Here is a 19,541-nt window from a genome sequence, read left to right on the forward strand (position 1 = left end):
CGTTGCGCAACAAGGTCACATTGTGTAATAAGATTGGGACTGGGTTAGGGACTTCTGTCCTCACTGTGAGTTGTGTGTGTGTGTGTGGGGGGGTGCGTGCACGAAGGGAGGCTCAGCCAATCTCATCGTACACATGTTGTACTCTGACAATAAAAGTCGTAATAAAACTAACTGAGGTCCATCTGGTGGGACCTTCCCCGTGGTGGCTCCCACCCTGCGGAGGTAAGGCTGGCCCTCATTTTGACATTCTTTGGCAAGGCTCTGAAGACGTGTGGGTCTGCAAATATGCTTGGCGACCCCAGGGTGATGCAGGTTTTATGGAGGAGGAGGAGGAAGGGTGTCAGGACTCCAACAAACCCACCCCCATTCAAATCATAAGTCTCTAGCCGCACCTCAGAGAAAAAAAAATTGATTTATTACGAGTGGTCATGTCGATGTTACCTGGGTGTAGCCGACACTAAAATACATCATTCATCTCATCCTTGACCCTGGGTCTTCCCACCATCCCCTGGATGTGTATTCTCCACTGGGACACATCCATAGCCAAGAGTCATCAGTCATGATCTCCATTAATAATCTTGCCCTCTTGACAACTTTGGGCTGCCAGGGTGATTATCTAGGCACTTAAGGAATGCACTGTTTTCCCGCACTCTCCTTTTTGCTGGCAGCTAAAAAGACCAAAGGAGTCTCTTTTTAGTTGACAAAGGGAGGGTGAAATTATTTATTAGATTTAATAAATATAATACTGGAATGAGGGATCTTTGGTGCACTCCGAGCTTGGTGATTTTCGTTGAGGTGTTTCATTACCCAACTAGGTAACATCCTCCACGCTAGAAGAAAGTGGTTTTGGTAGGAGGAGGAGAGAGCTGTGGGGTCCTTGGTGCTCTCTGAGCTTGGCTGGCTTCTTGCAGACGTTTCATGACCCAGCAAGGTAACACCCTCAGTGTTGGCATCTAGTTGGGTAATGAAATGTCTGCAAGAAACCAACCAAGCTGAGAGAGCACCAAGGACTTCTAATTGCAGTTATTTATTAAGTTTATATGCTGCCCCTCTCACCTGCTGGGCAACGTGCCACATACCTGAGAGCAGGTGGTCCTGAGCGAGGTCAAGGGTCATTAACTTGTTGCATTTGGCTTGATCTTCAGCTGGTGGAAGTCAATGGTTCTCCAAGGCTGAAAGTGACCGAAGACCCCGAGAAGACAACCTTACCTGGAAGGAAAGTGGTCTACAGACTGTGGGACGAGGCAGGTGAGGTGGGATCCGAGGGCCTGAGGGCTTCAGAGCCTCTTGCTCTAGCCGGCTTCCTGGAGTCTTGGAAAGGGGAGAATTTTCTTAGCTGTGGCCTTTGGGGCTTGGGGGAAGTAGAATTTGGGTGGGGAGGTTCCTGGGACTACCTGTGGCTCACTTTGTGCAGGGGCTAAACCCTCTGAGCAGCCCCCAAAGAGTACCTGGGGCAGAGGGGCCCCAAGCTTGGCAGTTTTAAGATTGCGGGACTTCAACTCCCAGAAGCTCCCAGCCAGCTGTCCTGTCCTATTCTTATCCTATCCTATCCTATCCTATCCTATCCTATCCTATCCTATCCTATCCTATCCTATCCTATCCTATCCTATCCTATCCATTCCTATCTTCCTATCCTACTCTTATCCTATCCTTATCCTATCCTTTTTTATCCCATCCTATCCTATTTTTATCCTATCCATTCCTATCTTCCTATCTTATCCTATCCTATTTTATCCCATCCCATTCTATCCAATCCTATTCTTATCCTTTCTTACCCTATCCTTTCTTATCCCATCCTATCCTTATCCTATCCTATTCTTATCCTATCCCAGCCTATCCTTCCTTATCCTATCCCATCCTTTCTTATCGCATCCTATCCTGTCCTATCCTATTCCTACCCTATCCCATCCTTATCCTATCCTTTTTTATCCCATCCCATCCTATTCTTATCCTATCCATTCCTATCTTCCTATCTTATCCTATCCTATTTTATCCCATCCCATTCTATCCAATCCTATTCTTATCCTTTCTTACCCTATCCTTTCTTATCCCATCCTATCCTTATCCTATCCTATTCTTATCCTATCCCAGCCTATCCTTCCTTATCCTATCCCATCCTTTCTTATCGCATCCTATCCTGTCCTATCCTATTCCTACCCTATCCCATCCTTATCCTATCCTTTTTATCCCATCCCATCCTATTCTTATCCTATCCATTCCTATCTTCCTATCTTATCCTATCCTATTTTATCCCATCCCATTCTATCCAATCCTATTCTTATCCTTTCTTACCCTATCCTTTCTTATCCCATCCTATCCTTATCCTATCCTATTCTTATCCTATCCCATCCTTTCTTATTGCACCCTATTCTGTCCTATCCTGACCCCATCATATTATTTTTCTATCCTCTCCTTTCCCATCCCATCCTATCCCCCAATCCTCCTGTTCTGTCCTGTCCATGATAGGAATGGTAAGCCAAAAAAGATAAATATATGAGATATGGAAAAGGGCCCATAAGATAGTGATTTCCAACCCTAGTCGTGGGCCAGCCAAGGCTTTCCAGTTTTGGATGGGGCAGAGAAGGTGCAGACCAGGTCACCAGCCATGGTTCCCGCCGTTCCTCCCATGGCATTTTCTGCCCAGGGTAAAGACAATCGCCAGTAACTCAGGGCAGGGAATCGAGGCGCTTATTTCTACACTCCCAAGTAGGGGACGGCACACGATTCCATGCCAGCTGGCATACCTTAACCCAGAGACCTACACTGAGTCTAAACAGGCCGTGCTATACAAATAGCCCTCGACTTATGGCCATTCGTAGTTACGTTGACACTGAAAAAAAGTGACTTACGGCCGTTTTCCACCCTTATGAACATTACGGCATCCCCGGTGGTCACGTGATAGAAATTCAGAGGCTTGACAACTGGGGTCACGTGACCCCCTTTTAACGGCCTCCTAACATGTAAAAGTCCACGGGGAAGCCAGAAGCACTTGTCTGTCATGCCCCCGTCGGAACCCGAATCTGACCAGTCGGACCGACAAGAGATCGAGAGGGTGGCTTGTTAGCAGGGAGGAACAGGGGCAGGATGACCGAGAGAGGGCAAGGAGTGAACAGGAGGAGCAACGAAGCTCAGGCGATGAGCAAGGACCGCCCTCTCCTGATCCCTGAGCACGGAGAGTGGAGAGAAGGCAGGAACAGCGCAGGCCGACCCAAATACTCGGGAGGAGAGTGTCCCGCCCCTCTTCACAAGGCACACCTGGGGACTGAGATTTAAGGAGACGCTGTGGAGAGGGGCGTTTGCCAGGAACAAGCGGTGAATTGATAAAGTTTTGGTGTGCCATTGCAGACATTTGGAGTTTGCAGGACTGCTAGCTTCTTCCTTGCTTCATGGACTCAGTGCCTGGTTCCTTGCTTTGTGGACTAATTCTTTGTTCCTTACTTCATGGACTCATTCTTTGTTCCTTGCTTCATGGACTCATTGTTTTTTTTTTTTTAAATAAAGTTTTATTTGGGTTTTCACACATACAAAATACAAGTAAAACATCTTTTTTGAAAATAGCGTGGTCCCGGGTTGAACTTCTTTATACAGACACAAAACTCAATTTCATGCTCCTTTTTGTGTTCTATTCCATATCTTATACTATTCTACATTTTCTATATAGTTTTTCCCCTCTTTTAATTTTCTCAATTTTATTTTGATTATCTCATCTCAATTCAAATCATTATATTTATACTTTTGTCTGTCCTGTTTCAATTTCATATTATCTTTTCTCATTAAACAAATTTTCTCCTGTAGTTACTAATTGGAGTATGACACCTTTTTATCTTTTAATTACATCCATTCAACTCTTATTTAAACTTGAATATATATACCTTAAGGTTATGATCTTCAATATAATACATAATACTTAACTTCCAATCGAATTCTGCTTGGTACATTTTTATAATGCACACTATATTCTTTAAAAAAAAAGATTGTAAATATATGTAATTATAAACCCTCATTCCATTCCAGTTCAGTTCTATCATTAATAATCAATAAAATCTTAACATCTTTAACACTTCTTTTCAATTAAATATTATACTTCCTTAAAAACACATATAATCTCCATAATTAATTTTTCCCTTATTTCTCTTCACATATCTTTTATATATCATTAAATATACCTTTTGTTACATTTATTTATTGACAAGCATTCCACTGAATTACGATAGCTATTTTATCAGACATTTTAATCATACATTGTTTCATATTTTCTAAAATTATTTCTGTTTCTAGTATAACCATACTATCTTATGTACCTTTGCAGAATCCCCTTTTCCATTAAGTTTTCACCCATTATCTCTAAATAGGCCCTGTTTCTCTATATTTTATTTCTGTCCTTTATGACTTCTTTTCCTTTCTTTCTTCCCTCTCATCTTCTCCCTCCCCTTTTTACCCCCTTGTCTCTCTACTTCTAATTCTCTCTTCTGCATTTCCCTCTTCTGTTGCTTTCTGATTTTATACTTATTTTTCACTCTATTTTTTTTGGAGTTGTTTTTCCCAATCTTAAACTTTCCATTCTCTTCCCCCCCCCTTTCCTTTTTTCCCCCCATCTAAGATTACTTGTTCATTAAAGGTGGCTTCTTCTTTGTTGCAGTTTTCTTGTTCTGCAGGCATTTCTTGTTGTTTCTCATAGTTCCAAAACTCCATTTCTAAAAACTGAAATTGTTTGTTCCTTGCTTCGTGGACTCATTGTTTGTTCCTTGCTTCGTGGACTCATTGTTTGTTCCTTGCTTCGTGGACTCATTGTTTGTTCCTTGCTTCGTGGACTCATTGTTTGTTCCTTGCTTCGCGGACTCATTGTTTGTTCCTTGCTTCGCGGACTCATTGTTTGTTCCTTGCTTCGTGGACTCATTCTTTGTTCCTTGCTTCGCGGATTCTGTGCCTTGTTCCTTTGTTTTTCTGGACTGGGTGCAGCCAGAGGCTGCTTTCTGTTTGCATGCACACTTTGCTCTGGGACTTGCCAAGCACGTGGGAGCGTTTGGGGGGAAATCTGAAGCATTAAAAGGGAGGTTGAACTCTCAGCTGGCTGTGTGGCCTTCGTGCCAGGTCCTCACACCACCTGCTGTAAGGTTCGTGGCCTTTCTTGGATCATTGCCCGCCCAGGAGAAGAACTGCTGGCTGAGACAGGTGCCATCTGTCCCAAGCATCCACCCATCCATCATCGAACCAGGTGTTCCTTCTAACCTCCCACCTTCTGGTTCTCTGCAGGCTTTCCATGCATGGATCTCATGGCCCTGGTGGAGGAGTCAGCTCCTGAGGCTGGCCAGGAGGTGGAGTATTGGTCTCTGGGAGGAACCGAGAAAGCCGGGAAGGTGATTCCGTCTGCAGTGGAAATCCTTCACCTCGTCTACTTTAAAGATGGGCAGGTAAGGGGGTTAAACTCGTTCTGCCAGCCTGGCTCTCTTGCAGCCTAAACATATCAGGGCTTCTCCTCCAGGTGTGATGGAATCTCATCCCCAAAGAGGAGAGAAACAGAAGATCGATCGATCAGAATACAGCTGGGAGGGACCTTGGAGGTCTTCTAGTCTACTCCCTGCTCAACAAGGAGACCCTATACCGACTCAGATAAATGGCTGTCTAATCTCTTCTTTAAAACCTCCACAGTGATGAAGCACCCACAACTTCTGGTGGCTAGCAGTTCCAATGGTTAATTGCCCTCCCTGTTAGGAAGTTTCTCCTTAATTCCAGGTTGCTTCTCTATATCAGGGGTCTTCAAACTTGACAGCTTTAAGCTTGTGGACTTCTAGGCCCAGAGGAGAAATTTATAATAAGGATGTATAATTATTAAAATTTGACATAGGAGTGGAAGTAGTAAAAGTTTGTATGATAGCCTAGGCAAAAAAATTTGGACACAACATAGATTTAGAAGATTGGGGAAAAATGTGGAGTAAAACTTACCCATTAAAAAGATGGGCGGCTTATAAAGATAATCTATATAATATAAAACATATTATATAGATTATCTTTATCATCGTTGGCATTTGGCACCAATGAGACTGGCAAAAACGTATCCCAGTATGAATCCAAGATGCTGGAAATGCAAACAAACCCAAGGTACCTTCTTCCATATGTGGTGACAATGCCCGGAAGCCCAAAAATACTGGATCAAAATACAGAATTGGTTACGAGAAATAGTTGAAAGACCAGATAGTGTTTAAACCTGAACTGTTCCTTTAAGGCAGGGGTGTCCAACCTTTCACCTTCCCTGGGCCACATTAGAAGATGAAAATTTGGTTTGGGCCGCACATAAAATAAAATAACAGTAACAATACCTGATCATCCAAAAAAACCATAGAAAACATAGTTAACATATTAAATTTATTTGGAAATGAAGTTAGTGAGATGTTTTTATTATTAATTATTTATTAAAAATTATTTATTTTTTATCACGGTTTTTTTATCATGGTTTATTTTCCGGCCAAATTTTGCGGGGGTGGGGGGAGAAAGCTCGCCTGCCTCGTGCCTACCTCTCCTCCTGCAAATGGCCTGGCTGGATGAGGCAGGACTGGAAGGCAGAAGCAGCAGCAGCGGCGGGGGCAGTGGCGGCAGGGGCAGAAGCAGCAGTGGTGGTGGGGGCAGAAGTGGAGGCGGTAGGGGCGGCAGCGACGGCAGGGGCAGAAGTGGCAGCGGGGGCAGAAGTGGCAGCGGGGGCAGAAGCGGCGGCGATGGCGGTGGTGGCAACAGCAGGAGGTGGCGCTCTGACGGTGCCTGCTTTTTCTGTTGCTGCTTGGCCTGGCGCTCGCCTCGCCCTGCCTCGCGCTTCTGCTTCTCCTCCTCCTCCTCACTGGCTCTGGCACAAAGGTCTGGGTGGGCACTGGGCCGCATTACAAGGTGACCTGGGCCGCATGTGGCCCTTGGGCCGCAGGTTGGACAAGCCTGCTTTAAGGAATAATAAAGGGGAAAAATAGTAAACAGGTTAAATATATGATACTACACATAATGACAGCAGCGAGGATTGCATTCGCGCAATGTTGGAGGTGAGATAGAATGCCACCGGATGAATTAGTAATTCAAAAGATTTTAGATTGTGCTGATATGGGTAAACTTATGCCAAAGCTAAATGATAGAGAAGACTCAGAGTATTATGAGGTTTGGGACAATTGGTAAAAATGGCTGAATAGCAGAAACAAGAATAATAGAGATAAGAAAATTATAGATAAACGTATATTAATGTATACAAATGTATGGAGATTTGTATGTGTAATTATGATGCCACAGTATCGTTAAAAATGAGAATAAGATTTGTAAAACGTGAAAAAACGATTAAAACAAAAATGTGGACTTCAGCTCCCAGAATTCCTCCTCCAGTCATGTTTAGCTCAGGAATTCTGGGAGTTGAAGTCCACAAATCTTAAACTGGCCAAGTTTGAAGACCCTTGCCCTATTCTCTTTATGTGCACGACTGCATTCCCATTCACGCCTGTAATACTATGATTAAATGTGCAGATGATACATCAGTGGTGGGATTCATCTCTAGGGGAGGTGAGTCTGCCTACCGAGATGAAGTGGATCGGTTGCTTTGTGGTGTGGAGACAATAACTCGGTCCTCAACCCCAATAAGACCAAGGAGCTTATAGTGGACTATATAGAAGGAACAGATCAGACGTCCAGGCCTTGCGTATCAAGGGAGACCGAGTGGAGCAAGTGGCCAGTTTTAAGTTTCTGGGTGTTACCCTAAAAGAGGACCTGACCTAGGGGGCTCCCATTGCAGCCCTAGTCAAAAGGGCCCAGCAGAGATTATGCCACCTGAGGCCTCTCAGGAAACAACAACTGGATGGAAAACTGCTGGGGACCTTCTACCGCTGCACCATAGAGAGTATTTTAACTTACTCCACCTGTGCCTGGTTTGCCAGTTGCACAGGGGCAGATAGGATGGCACTCCAGAGGGTTAATGTCATTGCCCAGAGGATCATGGGTTGCCCTCTCCCCTCTTTGGAAGAGCTTTATAGTTCCTGCTGCCTTAAGAAAGTTCAAAACATTCTCAAAGATCCATCCCATCCTGGGCAGCCTTTTTTTTCCCAACTATTACCATCTGGCAGACGGTACAGGACAATACAAACAAGGACAAATAGGCTGAAAAACAGCTTCTATCCCAGGGCAGTAACTCTATTGAATTCTACTGTATATAGTGCAATATCGATGCAACATCAGGGGTCTTCAATTCAGTTGTGTAGAGTGCGAAGGATGCGAGTTTGTGTTTTTATTTTTTTATGTGTAATGTACACCGAAGATGGTTGTTTAATTTTGTTGTACGAGGTGCAGTGACAATAAAGTAAACTTTACGTTCCCGTTTCTCTTTCTCCTTTTCTGCCTTTTTCACCCCGAAGGTTTGCCGGTCCCTGCCTACGTTGTTGGACATCAAGGCTCACGCTCAGACGTCCTTGGATAAGCTCAATCCTGTCCACAAGAGGCTGCAGGATCCGGAGGCCTACCAGGTACCCATCTTTTAAAACCTCATTTTGCTCAGAAAGGCTGCATTAGAGAGAAAGAAAATGCCTCTAAGGTTGGACTTATGACCATAAAATAGGTCAAGCAGAATTCAGGGAGGTCTCATCTGACTATATACAGGTAGTCCTCGAGTTACGGTCACAACTGAGACCAACATTTCTGCCGTTAAGTGAGATTTTTTGTTCAGTGAATCTCGCCCCGTTTTATGACCTTTCTCGCCTCTGCTGTTAAGTGAATCACTGCGGTAGGTAAGTTTATTATCCCGGTAGTTAAGTGAATCTGGCTTCCCCGTGGGCTTTGCTCATCCGACGGTCGCCAAAAGGGATTACGTGACCTTGAGACACTGTGATTGTCATCAATACGGGCAAGGTCCTAAGTGTGAAAAACGGTCATAAGACCCTTTTTTTCAGTGCTGTTGTAACTTTGAACAGTCCCTGAAAGAGATGCTGTTAAGTCGAGGACTGTCTTCACTGCTAAAACTCTCCTTGTTGTGACCTTTACCTGGGCAAAATAGCGCATCAGAACGGTGCATAATTTTGGAACCAAGGGCGTGCAGCGAACAAGTAGGCTGGCTTGGTTGCGAGACACGGGTGAAGTGGTGAGGACAGCAGAAAAGACCATTGGCAGTTCACTTCCTTCTGTCTACATCAGGGGTCTCCAACCTTGGCAACTTTTAAGTCTGGAGGACTTCAACTCCCAGAATGCCCCAGCCAGCAAAGCATTCTGGGAGTTGAAGTCCTCCAGACTTAAAGTTGCCAAGGTTGGAGACCCCTGGCCTAGGACTTGGCACATAAGAGATGCCTGATCAGGGTCTGTGGGATTGCGTGGGACGCTACACATCCTTTTCATGACCCGTTTTTCCTTGTTACCTTTGGGGAGGGGGGGCTTCGTGGTACCCAAAGCAGAACATCCAGATTCGGTCACAGGTTTTTTGGCTCCAAAAATGTTCAACCTTGTGAACTGTCAAGTTTCCTCTTTCCGCTACGTATTTAAAATGGACAGCGATTAATATTTATATGTATATATAGTATGGGTGTAGGACACACACACACACACACACACACACACACACATACATTAGATGGAGAGAGAGAGAGACAGAAAGAGAGATTGATGATGGATGGATGGATGGATGATAGAGATATGATGGGAAGGGAGGGAGAGTTGGTATATGATAAGGAGAAAGATAAATGATAGATAGATAGATAGATAGATAGATAGATAGATAGATAGATAGATAGATAGATAGACAGACAGACAGACAGATAGATAGATAGATAGATAGACAGATAGATAGACAGATAGAAAGATAGAGAGATAAATAGATGATAGCTACATAGAGATAGATATAGATAGATAGATAGATAGATAGATAGATAGATAGATAGATAGATAGATAGATAGATAGATAGGCAGGCAGGCAGGCAGGGAGAGATGACAAATAGATAGATAGATAGATAGATAGATAGATAGATAGACAGACAGACAGACAGACAGACAGACAGACAGACAGACAGACAGATAGATAGATAGATAGATAGATAGATAGATAGATAGATAAGGAAAGAGAGAGTTGATATATGATAGGGAGAGAGAGGTAAATGACAGATAAATAGATGATAGGTAAATAGATAATAGAGAGATTATTTGGATGGATGATAGGTAGAGAGAGTTGATATATGATAGGGAGAGAGAGAAATGATAGATCGATAGATAATAGATAGATAATAGATGATAGGTAGATAATAGGTAGGTAGGTAGGTAGGTAGATAGATAGATAGATAGATAGATAGATAGATAGATAGATAGATAGATAGATAGATAGATAGATATTGAATGGATGGATGGAGAGAGATTATTTGGATGGCTGATAGGGAGAGAGAGTTGATATATGATAGGGAGAGGGAGATGATAGAGATGAAAGATCGATAGATGATAGATAGATAGATAGATAGATAGATAGATAGATAGATAGATAGATTAGATAGATAGATAGATAGATAGATAGATAATAGGTAGATAGATAATAGGTAGATAGATAGGAGATAGATAGATAGGTAGATAATAGATAGATAGATAGATAGATAGATAGATAGATAGATAGATAGATAGATAATAGGTAGATAGGAGATAGACAATAGATGATAGGTAGATAATAGATAGATAGATAGATAGATAGATAGATAGATAGATAGATAGATATTGAATGGATGGATGGAGAGAGATTATTTGGATGGCTGATAGGGAGAGAGAGTTGATATATGATAGGGAGAGGGAGATGATAGAGATGAAAGATCGATAGATGATAGATAGATAGATAGATAGATAGATAGATAGATAGATAGATAGATAGGTAGATAGATAATAGGTAGATAGATAGGAGATAGATAATAGATGATAGGTAGATAATAGATAGATAGATAGATAGATAGATAGATAGATAGATAGATAGATAATAGGTAGATAGGAGATAGATAATAGATGATAGGTAGATAGATAGATAGATAGATAGATAGATAGATAGATAGATAGATAGATAGATAGATATTGGATGGATGGATGGATGGATGGATGGATGATAGGTAGAGAGTTGATATATGTATGATAGGGAGAGAGAGATAAATGATAGATAGATAGGTGAGTGTGTATATCTGGATAAATATATATTTTATTTTGAAAGCAAGCAACAGAATTTCATTTTTAATGGAGGCCAGTGTGCTGGCCAGTAAACACGCAAGCTTCCTCTTTCTGCTATGTATTCAAGATGGACAGTGATTAAGATTTATATGTATTTATAAGTATGGGTGTAGGTATATACATATGTCACAGAATTTCATTTTTTAATGCGTGCAAGTGTGCTCACAGTAAAAAATGACCTTATCTTATAAGGCACCTCAGATGGGCTAACAGTTCAAAATCTGGGACCCAGGACTCGCAAGGGGATGAAATTTGGGCAAGCTATGGTTGCTTCAACGTGATTGGTTGCTTCTGGGCTGCGGTTGCGGTCCCGTGATCTTCCTTCTCAACGTTCTGGGGCAGTTTCCCAGCCAATCTCGCAATCCCTCGCTTTCTCTCCCTCCCTGCCTAACAGCCGCCGCCGCTCAACCTCGGTTTGCTTCCCCATCTCAGGTGGCCGTGACAAGAAAGCTCTACCTTCTCCTTCTCGACTTGCAGAAGGACTCCTGAGCACCACTCCGGCGTCGCAAAGTGAAACCATCCAAAGTGGCTGCTGTGGGGATCCGGACTGAACAAGACCCCAAATTGTTGTGTGTGTGTGGGGGGAGTTGGGGGCTCCTGTGCCAACCCCGAAGAGTTTACCTCCAAAGTGTGTCCATGCCCACGTCTCTCCAACTCCATTACCCCGAACGACACGCACCTGTACACAAGTCTCTTGTGTCACCTTTTCCCAAGGAGCTGGCTGGGGATGATTGTTGTGTTGGCCAAGTGACCGGGAGGGCTGTTCTCTTCCGGAAGCCCACCACGGTCTATTGGGTTGATAGAAGAACCCAACCAAATTTTCGGCGTTCCAGCGCAGGGGGTGTGGCCAGACCAGATGCGAATCACTGGTAGGATGCAGGAAGAGGGATGCTGGTAACCATGGTGATATGAGGACCCAAGTGAGCTGCCACTCCCCACAGCCCGCCCACCCAAATCCGATGCATTTGATGGCCATTTCGAATCAGAGTCTCTCCCCCCGCAGGCTTGGAGCAGTGGGGTCTCAGAAAGCGGCCGCTTTAAGACGCGTGGGGCTTCCAACTCCCCGAATTCCCCAGCCAGAGAGAATTCTGGGAGTTTTGAAGTCCACAGGTCTTAAAGAGGCCACGTTTGGGAGAGGATTTGTTGGCTGTAAAATTGGGTGAGAGTTTCCCCTACCCCACCCCCGTGTCCCTTTCACCTTTCCCTCCCTCCTCCCCAAAACAAAAGCCTTTGGCAATGCTGCACCTCGATGTGCCTTTTCTTGCTTTGAGAATTGTCTGTCTTGGTTTTTTTTCTTTTCCCACCATGAACGTGATCTGTGTGGAATCTGGTTTCTCTTTCTCTCTTTGTATTCACACGCTGCTGGCTTGCTGGCCTCGTGCACACCAGCCCACAAACACGTGTACGGTTTGCTTGCTCCAGATGTTCAGGCTGGACACAGTGGGGGGCTCACCCTTGATAACTAGGTAAGGGTTCCTCTCCTGGCACATCCGTGCTAGTTGTGTTCAGCTCTGGGGCGGGGGCGGTGCTCATCTCCGTTACAAAGCCGAAGAGCCAGCGCTGTCCGAAGAGCGTCTCCGTGATCCTGTGGCCGGCAGGACTAAACGCCTTTGAAGGCGCACAGAACGCTTGTTCCCTTCCCACCAAAGGGGTCCCTGTTTTTCTACTTGTATTTTTTTATGTGCTTTCAAACTGCTCCGTTGGCAGAAGGTGGGGCGAGGAACGGGGGAGCTCACTCCGTGACGCGGCGCTAGGGATCTGAACCGATCAACAAGCTCGTCGTCTTAGCCACTGAGCCACCGCGTCCCTTTTAATGAGCAACTGCCAGCTCGGAAAACCTCCAACTTCAGCTCGTGCAAAGTATTTTACAACATCCCTTTCTTGAAATCGGAGCCCTTCGACGGATAAGGGATTTGGGGATTTTTTTTTTCCAATGGCTCAGGCCTGTGATGGTGAACCTATGGCGCACGTGCCACAGGTGGCACGCAGAGCCATTTGTGCGGGCACGCGAGCCCCAGACAAACTTACCTGCGCTGCGCATGCGTGCACTTCCCAGCTGATTTTCAGCCGGTTTGAGGCCATTTTCGCCCTCTCGGAGGCTCAAGGGAAGCCTCTGCAGCCTCAGGAGGCCAAAAAAACGGGCCTTCTGGAAATACCAGAAGTGACAAAACGGGCCCGGTTTTTGACCTCCAAAGGCTACAGAGGTTTCCCTTGAGCCTCCAGGAGGGTGAAAACAGCCTCAAACAGGCCGAAAATCACCTGGGAGACGGACATGCGCAGTGCAGGTAAGGGGGGAGGGTGCACACGTGCACAGGGCGGTGGAGCGCATTGCATTGTGGGTGCCAGCATGCGCGCTTTAGGCACACCACAACAAAAAGGTTTGCTCTCATTGGTTCAGGCAGTCCTCAATTTATGACAATTGTGTCCCAAATTTCTTTTGCTCAAGTCAGACAGTTGCTAAGTGAGTTTTGCCTCATTTTACGAGCCTTCTTGCCTCGGTTGTTAAGTGAATCACTGAGTTATAGGGCTAAGCGAACCTGGCTTTCCCCATTGACTTTATCGCCAGGCGGTCGCAAAACAGGATCACCTAACTCCAGGACCCCAACTGTTAAAAAGTGTGATGGCCAGTTGCTCCTCCCCCCCGCCCCAGTACCGTTGTCACTTGGGAACGGTCACTAAACAAATGGTTGCAAGAAGCGGGACTGGCTGCACTTCAAAGTTGAGTTTTGCAGGGGTGGATTCAAAGCCGGAGTCCCTGGAATTGATGAGCAAATTTTGCAAGCTGTTTTTTTTTTTTTTTTAAATCTGCAAAATGATCTTTGAGGTTCGGGTGCTCTCACTGTTAAGTTCAGGAGCCTGGGAAGAAAGGAGGGTTGGGAGTCAGTTGCACTAATTCTGGGTTGTGGGGGGCTGTCCGGGTTTTGTGTGTGTGTGTGTGCGCGCTTTCTTTCTTGCAACTATTTGCTTTCCAGGATAGCGTGACACAAAAAAAAACAGGCTCTAAAACCAGCAGCCTCCAAGTGTTGCAAGCTCTTCTCTCTGTTATCTTTAGCAAGGGAGGGTTTAAGGGCTTTTGCTGCACTTAACCCAAATCAAATCCTAGCTTTTAAAAGCATCTTGCACATTAGTGTGTGCAGAGAAGAGCAACCAGGAAGACGAGGGGACTGGAGGCTGAAACATACGATGGACGGTTGCAGGAACTGGGCCTGGCTAGTCTAGGGAAGAGAAGGACCAGGGGAGACAGGAGAGCAGACTTCCAATATCTGAGGGGCTGCCACGGATAGGAGGAAGGGGGTCAAGCTATTCTCCAAAGCCCCTGAAGGCCAGACAAGGAATAATGGATGGAAATTGACCAAGGAGAAATTCAACCTGCAAATAAGAAGAAACTTTCTGACAGTGAGAATAATCCACCCATGGAACAGAAGTTGCCTTCAGAAGTTGTGGGAGCTTCATCCCTTGAGGCTTTTATTGGACTGCCATTTGACAGAACTGGTGTAGGGTCTCCTGCTTGGGTAGGGAGGGGGTTAGACTAGATGACCTATAAGGTCCCTTCCAACTCTTATTCTTATCTGCAGCAGAAGTTGTCTCCAGTAGTTGTGATAGCAGCTTTTGAGAAGAGACGAGATTGCAATCTTGTCAGAAATTGTGTAGAGTTTCCTGCTTGGGCGGGGGTTGTTTGGTGTGTGGACTAGATGACCTACCAGGTCCCTTCCAACTCATTCGTTCTGTAGATCTGCCAAAGTTAGCATGGCTGGGCTGGGGAATTCTGGGAGTTGAAGCCTTAAAAGTTCCCAATATTGGACCCCCCGCCCCCGTATAGAGATTCCCGCTTGAGCGGAGGGAGGTTGGACTAGATGAACCTTTGAGGTCCCTTCCAACACTTGTAAAAACTGCCTTTAAAAAAAAAGCCACCGCAGCGTGGCCGGCCGGGGATTGGACTTCTGAGAATTGGAAGTCCGTTGGACTAACCCTGGGTAGAGCATCCTCGAGCGGACGGGGTGGATTAGACGACCTTACGAGGTCCCTTTCCAACAGGGGTTCTGAGTTCGATGCGGGGGGGGGGTGGAAAAGAGAAAAACCACACCGGGGTTTTGGATGCGGGAAAAAAACCAAAACTTTATTCAACGAAACTTTTCAACTCGTAGCTCGGCACGTCGGGGAGAACGCCAAACTGAGCCCCCCTCCACCCCAGACTTGCAGCCGCGCCCCCCATAACGAACCCCCCTTTTCCTTATAACTGCAACCCCACCAACCCCCGTCGAACAAAGAGAAACCGAACGAGACCCGGGCGAAACTTTCGGGACGGCCGCCGAACCGCTCAGATGCAGGCTTTCTCCGGGCTGCCGGGCGAAGGGCTCCGCCCGCCTTGCAAGCTCCCGGCCGGCCCGTCGTTGTTGCGGCAGATGGGGATGGGGACGGTGCGCTCCCAAGCCGGGCTGGAACCCAGGCGGGGCGCTTCGATGCGGAGCCGGCCGGCTTCGGGCGCCAGGCAGCAGGTCAGCGCCTCCAAATCGGCGTCGTCGGGCAGGAGGAGCTCGCGTCGGACCTCGCGGACCTCGTGGCAGACGCAGCCGTCGGACGCCTCGCTCCGCTGGTCCCGCCGGCCGCAGACCGTCAGCTTGGCGCCGTCCACCTTGACGGCCAGCTCGTCGGGGCAGAAGTCGCCCACCTCCAAGCCGAAGTAGTAGGTGCGCCCGTCGTCGCTCTGCTCCAGCCGGGGGAAGCCGCTGCTCGAGCCGCTCCGGCGGGGACCCCCGCCGTCTCTTCCTCCGCCGCCGCCGCTACTCCCGCTCGGCCAGCCGGAGAGGCGAGGGTAGGCGTCGAGCAAGCCCACCCGCAGCCGCTCCATCTCCTCCAGGTGGCTCTGCAGGTCGCCCACCAGTTGGTCCAGCAGGGCCTGCGGGGGCATCCCCAGCGACACGCACTCGAAACTCCGCGGAGCCCCGCGGGTCAAGCGCAGCCGGCACTCGCGGGAGAAGCTCGACATGGCGGCAACCGGGCTGTGCTGCAACTGCAACTGCTCTTCCTCCGACTGTCCGTCCGTCTAGTAGTAGTAGTAGCCAGAGAGCGAGCCAGGAGAGACGCAGCTCGCTGCTTCGGCTGGATTTGCGCGCCTCGACGACGCTTGCCGCTGCTCTTCTGGCGATGCCCCGGGGGAAAAGGCGGAGCGAGAGTTGCAACAAAGTTGTAAAGGGGTTGGAGCCGGCTCGGAGGGAAGCGAGCCCCGTGCGGGTGGGAGTCGGGGTCGCCGTGCTCCGATCCCTGCAGACGTGACCGCGTTTGGGACGGGGGGCTACCGTTGCAAACCGTTGCATCCTTGCATTCCATTGCACCGTTGCATTTCATTCCCTCCTTGCATCCCGCGGCATCCTTGCATTTCCGCGGCATCCTTGCAAATTGATATGGCACGTCGATCTTTGGCTTTTTGGTTTTAAAAAAGAGCGCGCGCTTTCCAGAATTGCCAGGAGGAGGAAGGGATATTTTATAGCTTGGCATCTCCTTGGAGACACGCAGTTGCAAATGCACACGCCTCTTCCTCGACCCGGAGGGCGCTGCAAAAAAATCGGCGGCTTTTTTTTTTTTCCTCACTTCTTTTTTTTTTTAACAGCCGGTTTTCCCGCCCTCGCCCCGTTTTGCAAGGGGCGGTGCAGGAAGGAGGAAGGGGGGGGGGATAATTTTGCCGGAGATCTGCCTCAATTGATAGGATTTTGCAGGTTGCATCAATTAGAGGCAGGTTGCATCAATTAGAGGCGTTTGTTTGTTTGCAGTGAGATGTATGGAATTAATTTAAACTAATTTAATTGTTGAGCTAGTTCGGGTTAAGGAGCCAGGATAGAAAGCTGGTGACGGGGAAGTTCTAGTCTCCTTAAGCCACCAAAAGCCAGTTTCTATGATTAACCTTGGCCCAGTCACTGGGAGACGGGGAGTTCTAGTCCCTCCTTAGCCTGGCTCAGTGACTTTGGGCCAAATTCCCCTCTCCCCCATGCCACCTCGCAGGGTTGTTGTTGAAGAAAAATAGCTGGAAGGTATGTTGGATATGTTCTTCCCCCTTGCGTTATTTGTAAAAAAAGAATCAATGCAGGATATAAAAAGAAATATATAAAGGTTTAGCGAGAAACCACAATGGGGAACGTCTTTTAAACAAAGACGATGGTAATAATTAAATCCATTCGGTCGTGCCCGACTCTTGGCGGTTCCTTGGACCAGCTGGTCTCTCTCCACGGCTTCCTATTGTGCACTACAGGTTAGTCCTCAAGGACCACAATTGAGCCCAGAGTTTATTGTCGCTAAGCGAGACTTTTGTTAAGTGAGTTTCCCCCCCCCATTTTACCAACTTTCTTCCCCCCCAGTTGTTAAGCGAATCCCTGCAGTCACACGGTCATTAAGTGAATCTGGCTTCCCCATTGCTGGTCAGAAGGTCACAAAAGGAGATCATATGCCCCCCAGGCACGCGGCGCCCATCGTAAATACGAATCAGTGGCCAAGCGTGGATGTTGCAATGGCCGTTAAGTGCGAAAAACGGAGGTAAGCCACTTGCTTTCAATGCCACTGTTAGCTTCGGTCACTAAACGAACCATTGCAAGTTGAGAACTAACCGAATAAACTGCGTCTCGCCTTAAAAAGTTTTTTTTTAAAAAAAAATCTAGATGGCAGCTCTGATGGTGCATGGCCTGTACAAAAGTCACACCGGGTTTCGATCACAACAAGTTATGGCTGCCATTTTGACTCATTTGACTTTCCTTGGGGACGCCCACTGTGTCCGCCACACACAGGGGTATCAACGGCTGGCAAATGTATTCCCCCCCCCATTGAGCAGGGGGTTGGACTAGAAGACCTCTGCGGGTCCCTTCCAGCTCTGTTCCGATCGATCGATAGTTTTATTTCCCTCTTTGTAACATTGACATAACTGCCAATTTTGTGCAGAACAACTCTGGCTGTCTGGCCACCAACAGTTAAACCATGATAGGACGAATATATAGATATATGGAGGAGGAGGAGGAGGAGGAGAGTGGTGGTGGAGTCAAAAGAGAAATGTGCCTAGAGTTATGATCTACTTAGTCACACACGGATCCAATCCAATCCCTCTGGCATTATTACCAAATAGCAACAGGTTTACAACCAAGCGGTGAGGTGACCTAGAGTTGAAGCTGTCTCCTTACAATCAGGAGCAGTGGTGGGATTCAGTTTTTAAAACTACCTGTTCGAGCGCCGACCCTTCCCAAAGCCCGGGGGGGGAGGGACACGGGGGGGCGGGTGTCGTATCTCTCATACGAACAAAGGACGCGAGGCAGTGACTTGGTTCAGCTCATTTATTCAGGGAAAACACAAGTGTGGAAAGTGGGGGAGAAGCGCGGCTTAAAAGCATTTTGCCCCGAGTGCGGCGGCCAATCGGGTCGTTTTGAATCGCGGTCGATTCCGAACGACCAATCAGTGCCGCGCACTCAGCCAATCCGGTGGCCGTGCGCTTTGGCCAATCCGGGCTGCCAGATTTCGAGTATGCAAATGTCCGTACAGAACAGCGGGGTCAAAAGGGGCATCGACCACCCGGGGGAGGGGCTTCCCGGAGAAAAACCCGCCGCCCGTCGGGGGCTGCGAGGGCAGCGGCGTCGGTCGCCTGCCGAGCGGAGGAGCTTCGGCCCGCAGGGGCCCGACGGCAAGGCCCTCTTGGGCGGCCGGAGCGGCTCCTCCGCGCGGTGCTGCTCGCCCTGGAGGAGCCCGGCTTGGGCTTGGCGGGGCCCGCGCAGCCGCTTCTTCCACCACCACCCCCGGGCCCGTCTGCTGCTGGCACCAGCTGGCCCTCGACGGGGCGGCCTTCCTGGCGGAGGAGCTGACGGTCCCGCTGGAGGGGAAGCAGGAGAAGGAAGGAGGCGGCGGGCGGGGATGCCAGGAGCTGCGGCTGAGCCCCCTCGCCCCTGAGGCCGACCTGGAAGCCCTCCCCTGCGCCCTCCGGGCCCACGGCGGGGGCGCATCGTCTCGGTCCCGGGGGAGAGGAGCCCCAGCGAGGCCCGGGGCACCCATCGAGGAGGGGCCGAGGAGAAGCCGTTGGCGCGGGAGGCGAAGGCGGACGGGCGGGACGAGCAGTGACCGGCAGGGGGGCGTGTGTTCTCACTCCCCTTTAAAGAAGAGACTGGACTGCCATTCGTCAGAAACGGTGTAGGTGTGTGGGGGGGGCTGGACTAGATGACCTCGAAGGACCCTTCCAGCTCTGTTCTATATTTAACGGAACAGAAGTAGCCTTCGGAAGTTGTGGGAGCTCCAGGGGGGCGGGGTGGGGCTTTCAAGAAGAGACTGGGCTGCCATTCGTCAGAAACGGGATAGGGTCTCCTGCTGGGGCGGGACGTTGGACTAGA

At 47.9% G+C, this 19,541-nt stretch overlaps 2 protein-coding genes across 2 annotated transcripts in view; one reads left to right on the forward strand and one right to left on the reverse strand.

Annotated features, from left to right (window-relative positions):
* NAPRT (nicotinate phosphoribosyltransferase) overlaps positions 1-12,516 on the forward strand; it is a 41,809-nt gene extending 29,293 nt beyond the window's left edge. Inside the window, exons 10-13 of the mRNA XM_087931828.1 lie at positions 1,146-1,248; positions 5,254-5,411; positions 8,373-8,480; positions 11,623-12,516. Of these exons, the coding sequence (XP_087787954.1) occupies positions 1,146-1,248; positions 5,254-5,411; positions 8,373-8,480; positions 11,623-11,679 (426 nt within the window). The 3' untranslated portion in view covers positions 11,680-12,516. The remainder of the gene's footprint in view (positions 1-1,145; positions 1,249-5,253; positions 5,412-8,372; positions 8,481-11,622) is intronic.
* A 1,481-nt stretch (positions 12,517-13,997) lies between these two features.
* LOC113446397 (alpha-crystallin B chain-like) lies at positions 13,998-18,388 on the reverse strand. The gene has a single exon (XM_087931829.1). The coding sequence runs from the start codon at positions 16,175-16,177 to the stop codon at positions 15,509-15,511; it is 669 nt and encodes a 222-aa protein (XP_087787955.1). The 5' UTR covers positions 16,178-18,388; the 3' UTR covers positions 13,998-15,508.
* Positions 18,389-19,541: the final 1,153 nt, after the last annotated feature.

This window comes from Pseudonaja textilis, chromosome 3 (genome assembly GCF_049901715.1).
Source record: "Pseudonaja textilis isolate UNSWEBS1 chromosome 3, rPseTex1.2, whole genome shotgun sequence".
NCBI classification, from domain to species: Eukaryota; Metazoa; Chordata; class Lepidosauria; order Squamata; family Elapidae; genus Pseudonaja; species Pseudonaja textilis.

Excerpts from the sequence above, each read along its gene's own strand:
- LOC113446397 (XM_087931829.1), bottom strand. The coding sequence starts at position 16,177 with ATGTCGAGCTTCTCCCGCGAGTGCCGGCTGCGCTTGACCCGCGGGGCT.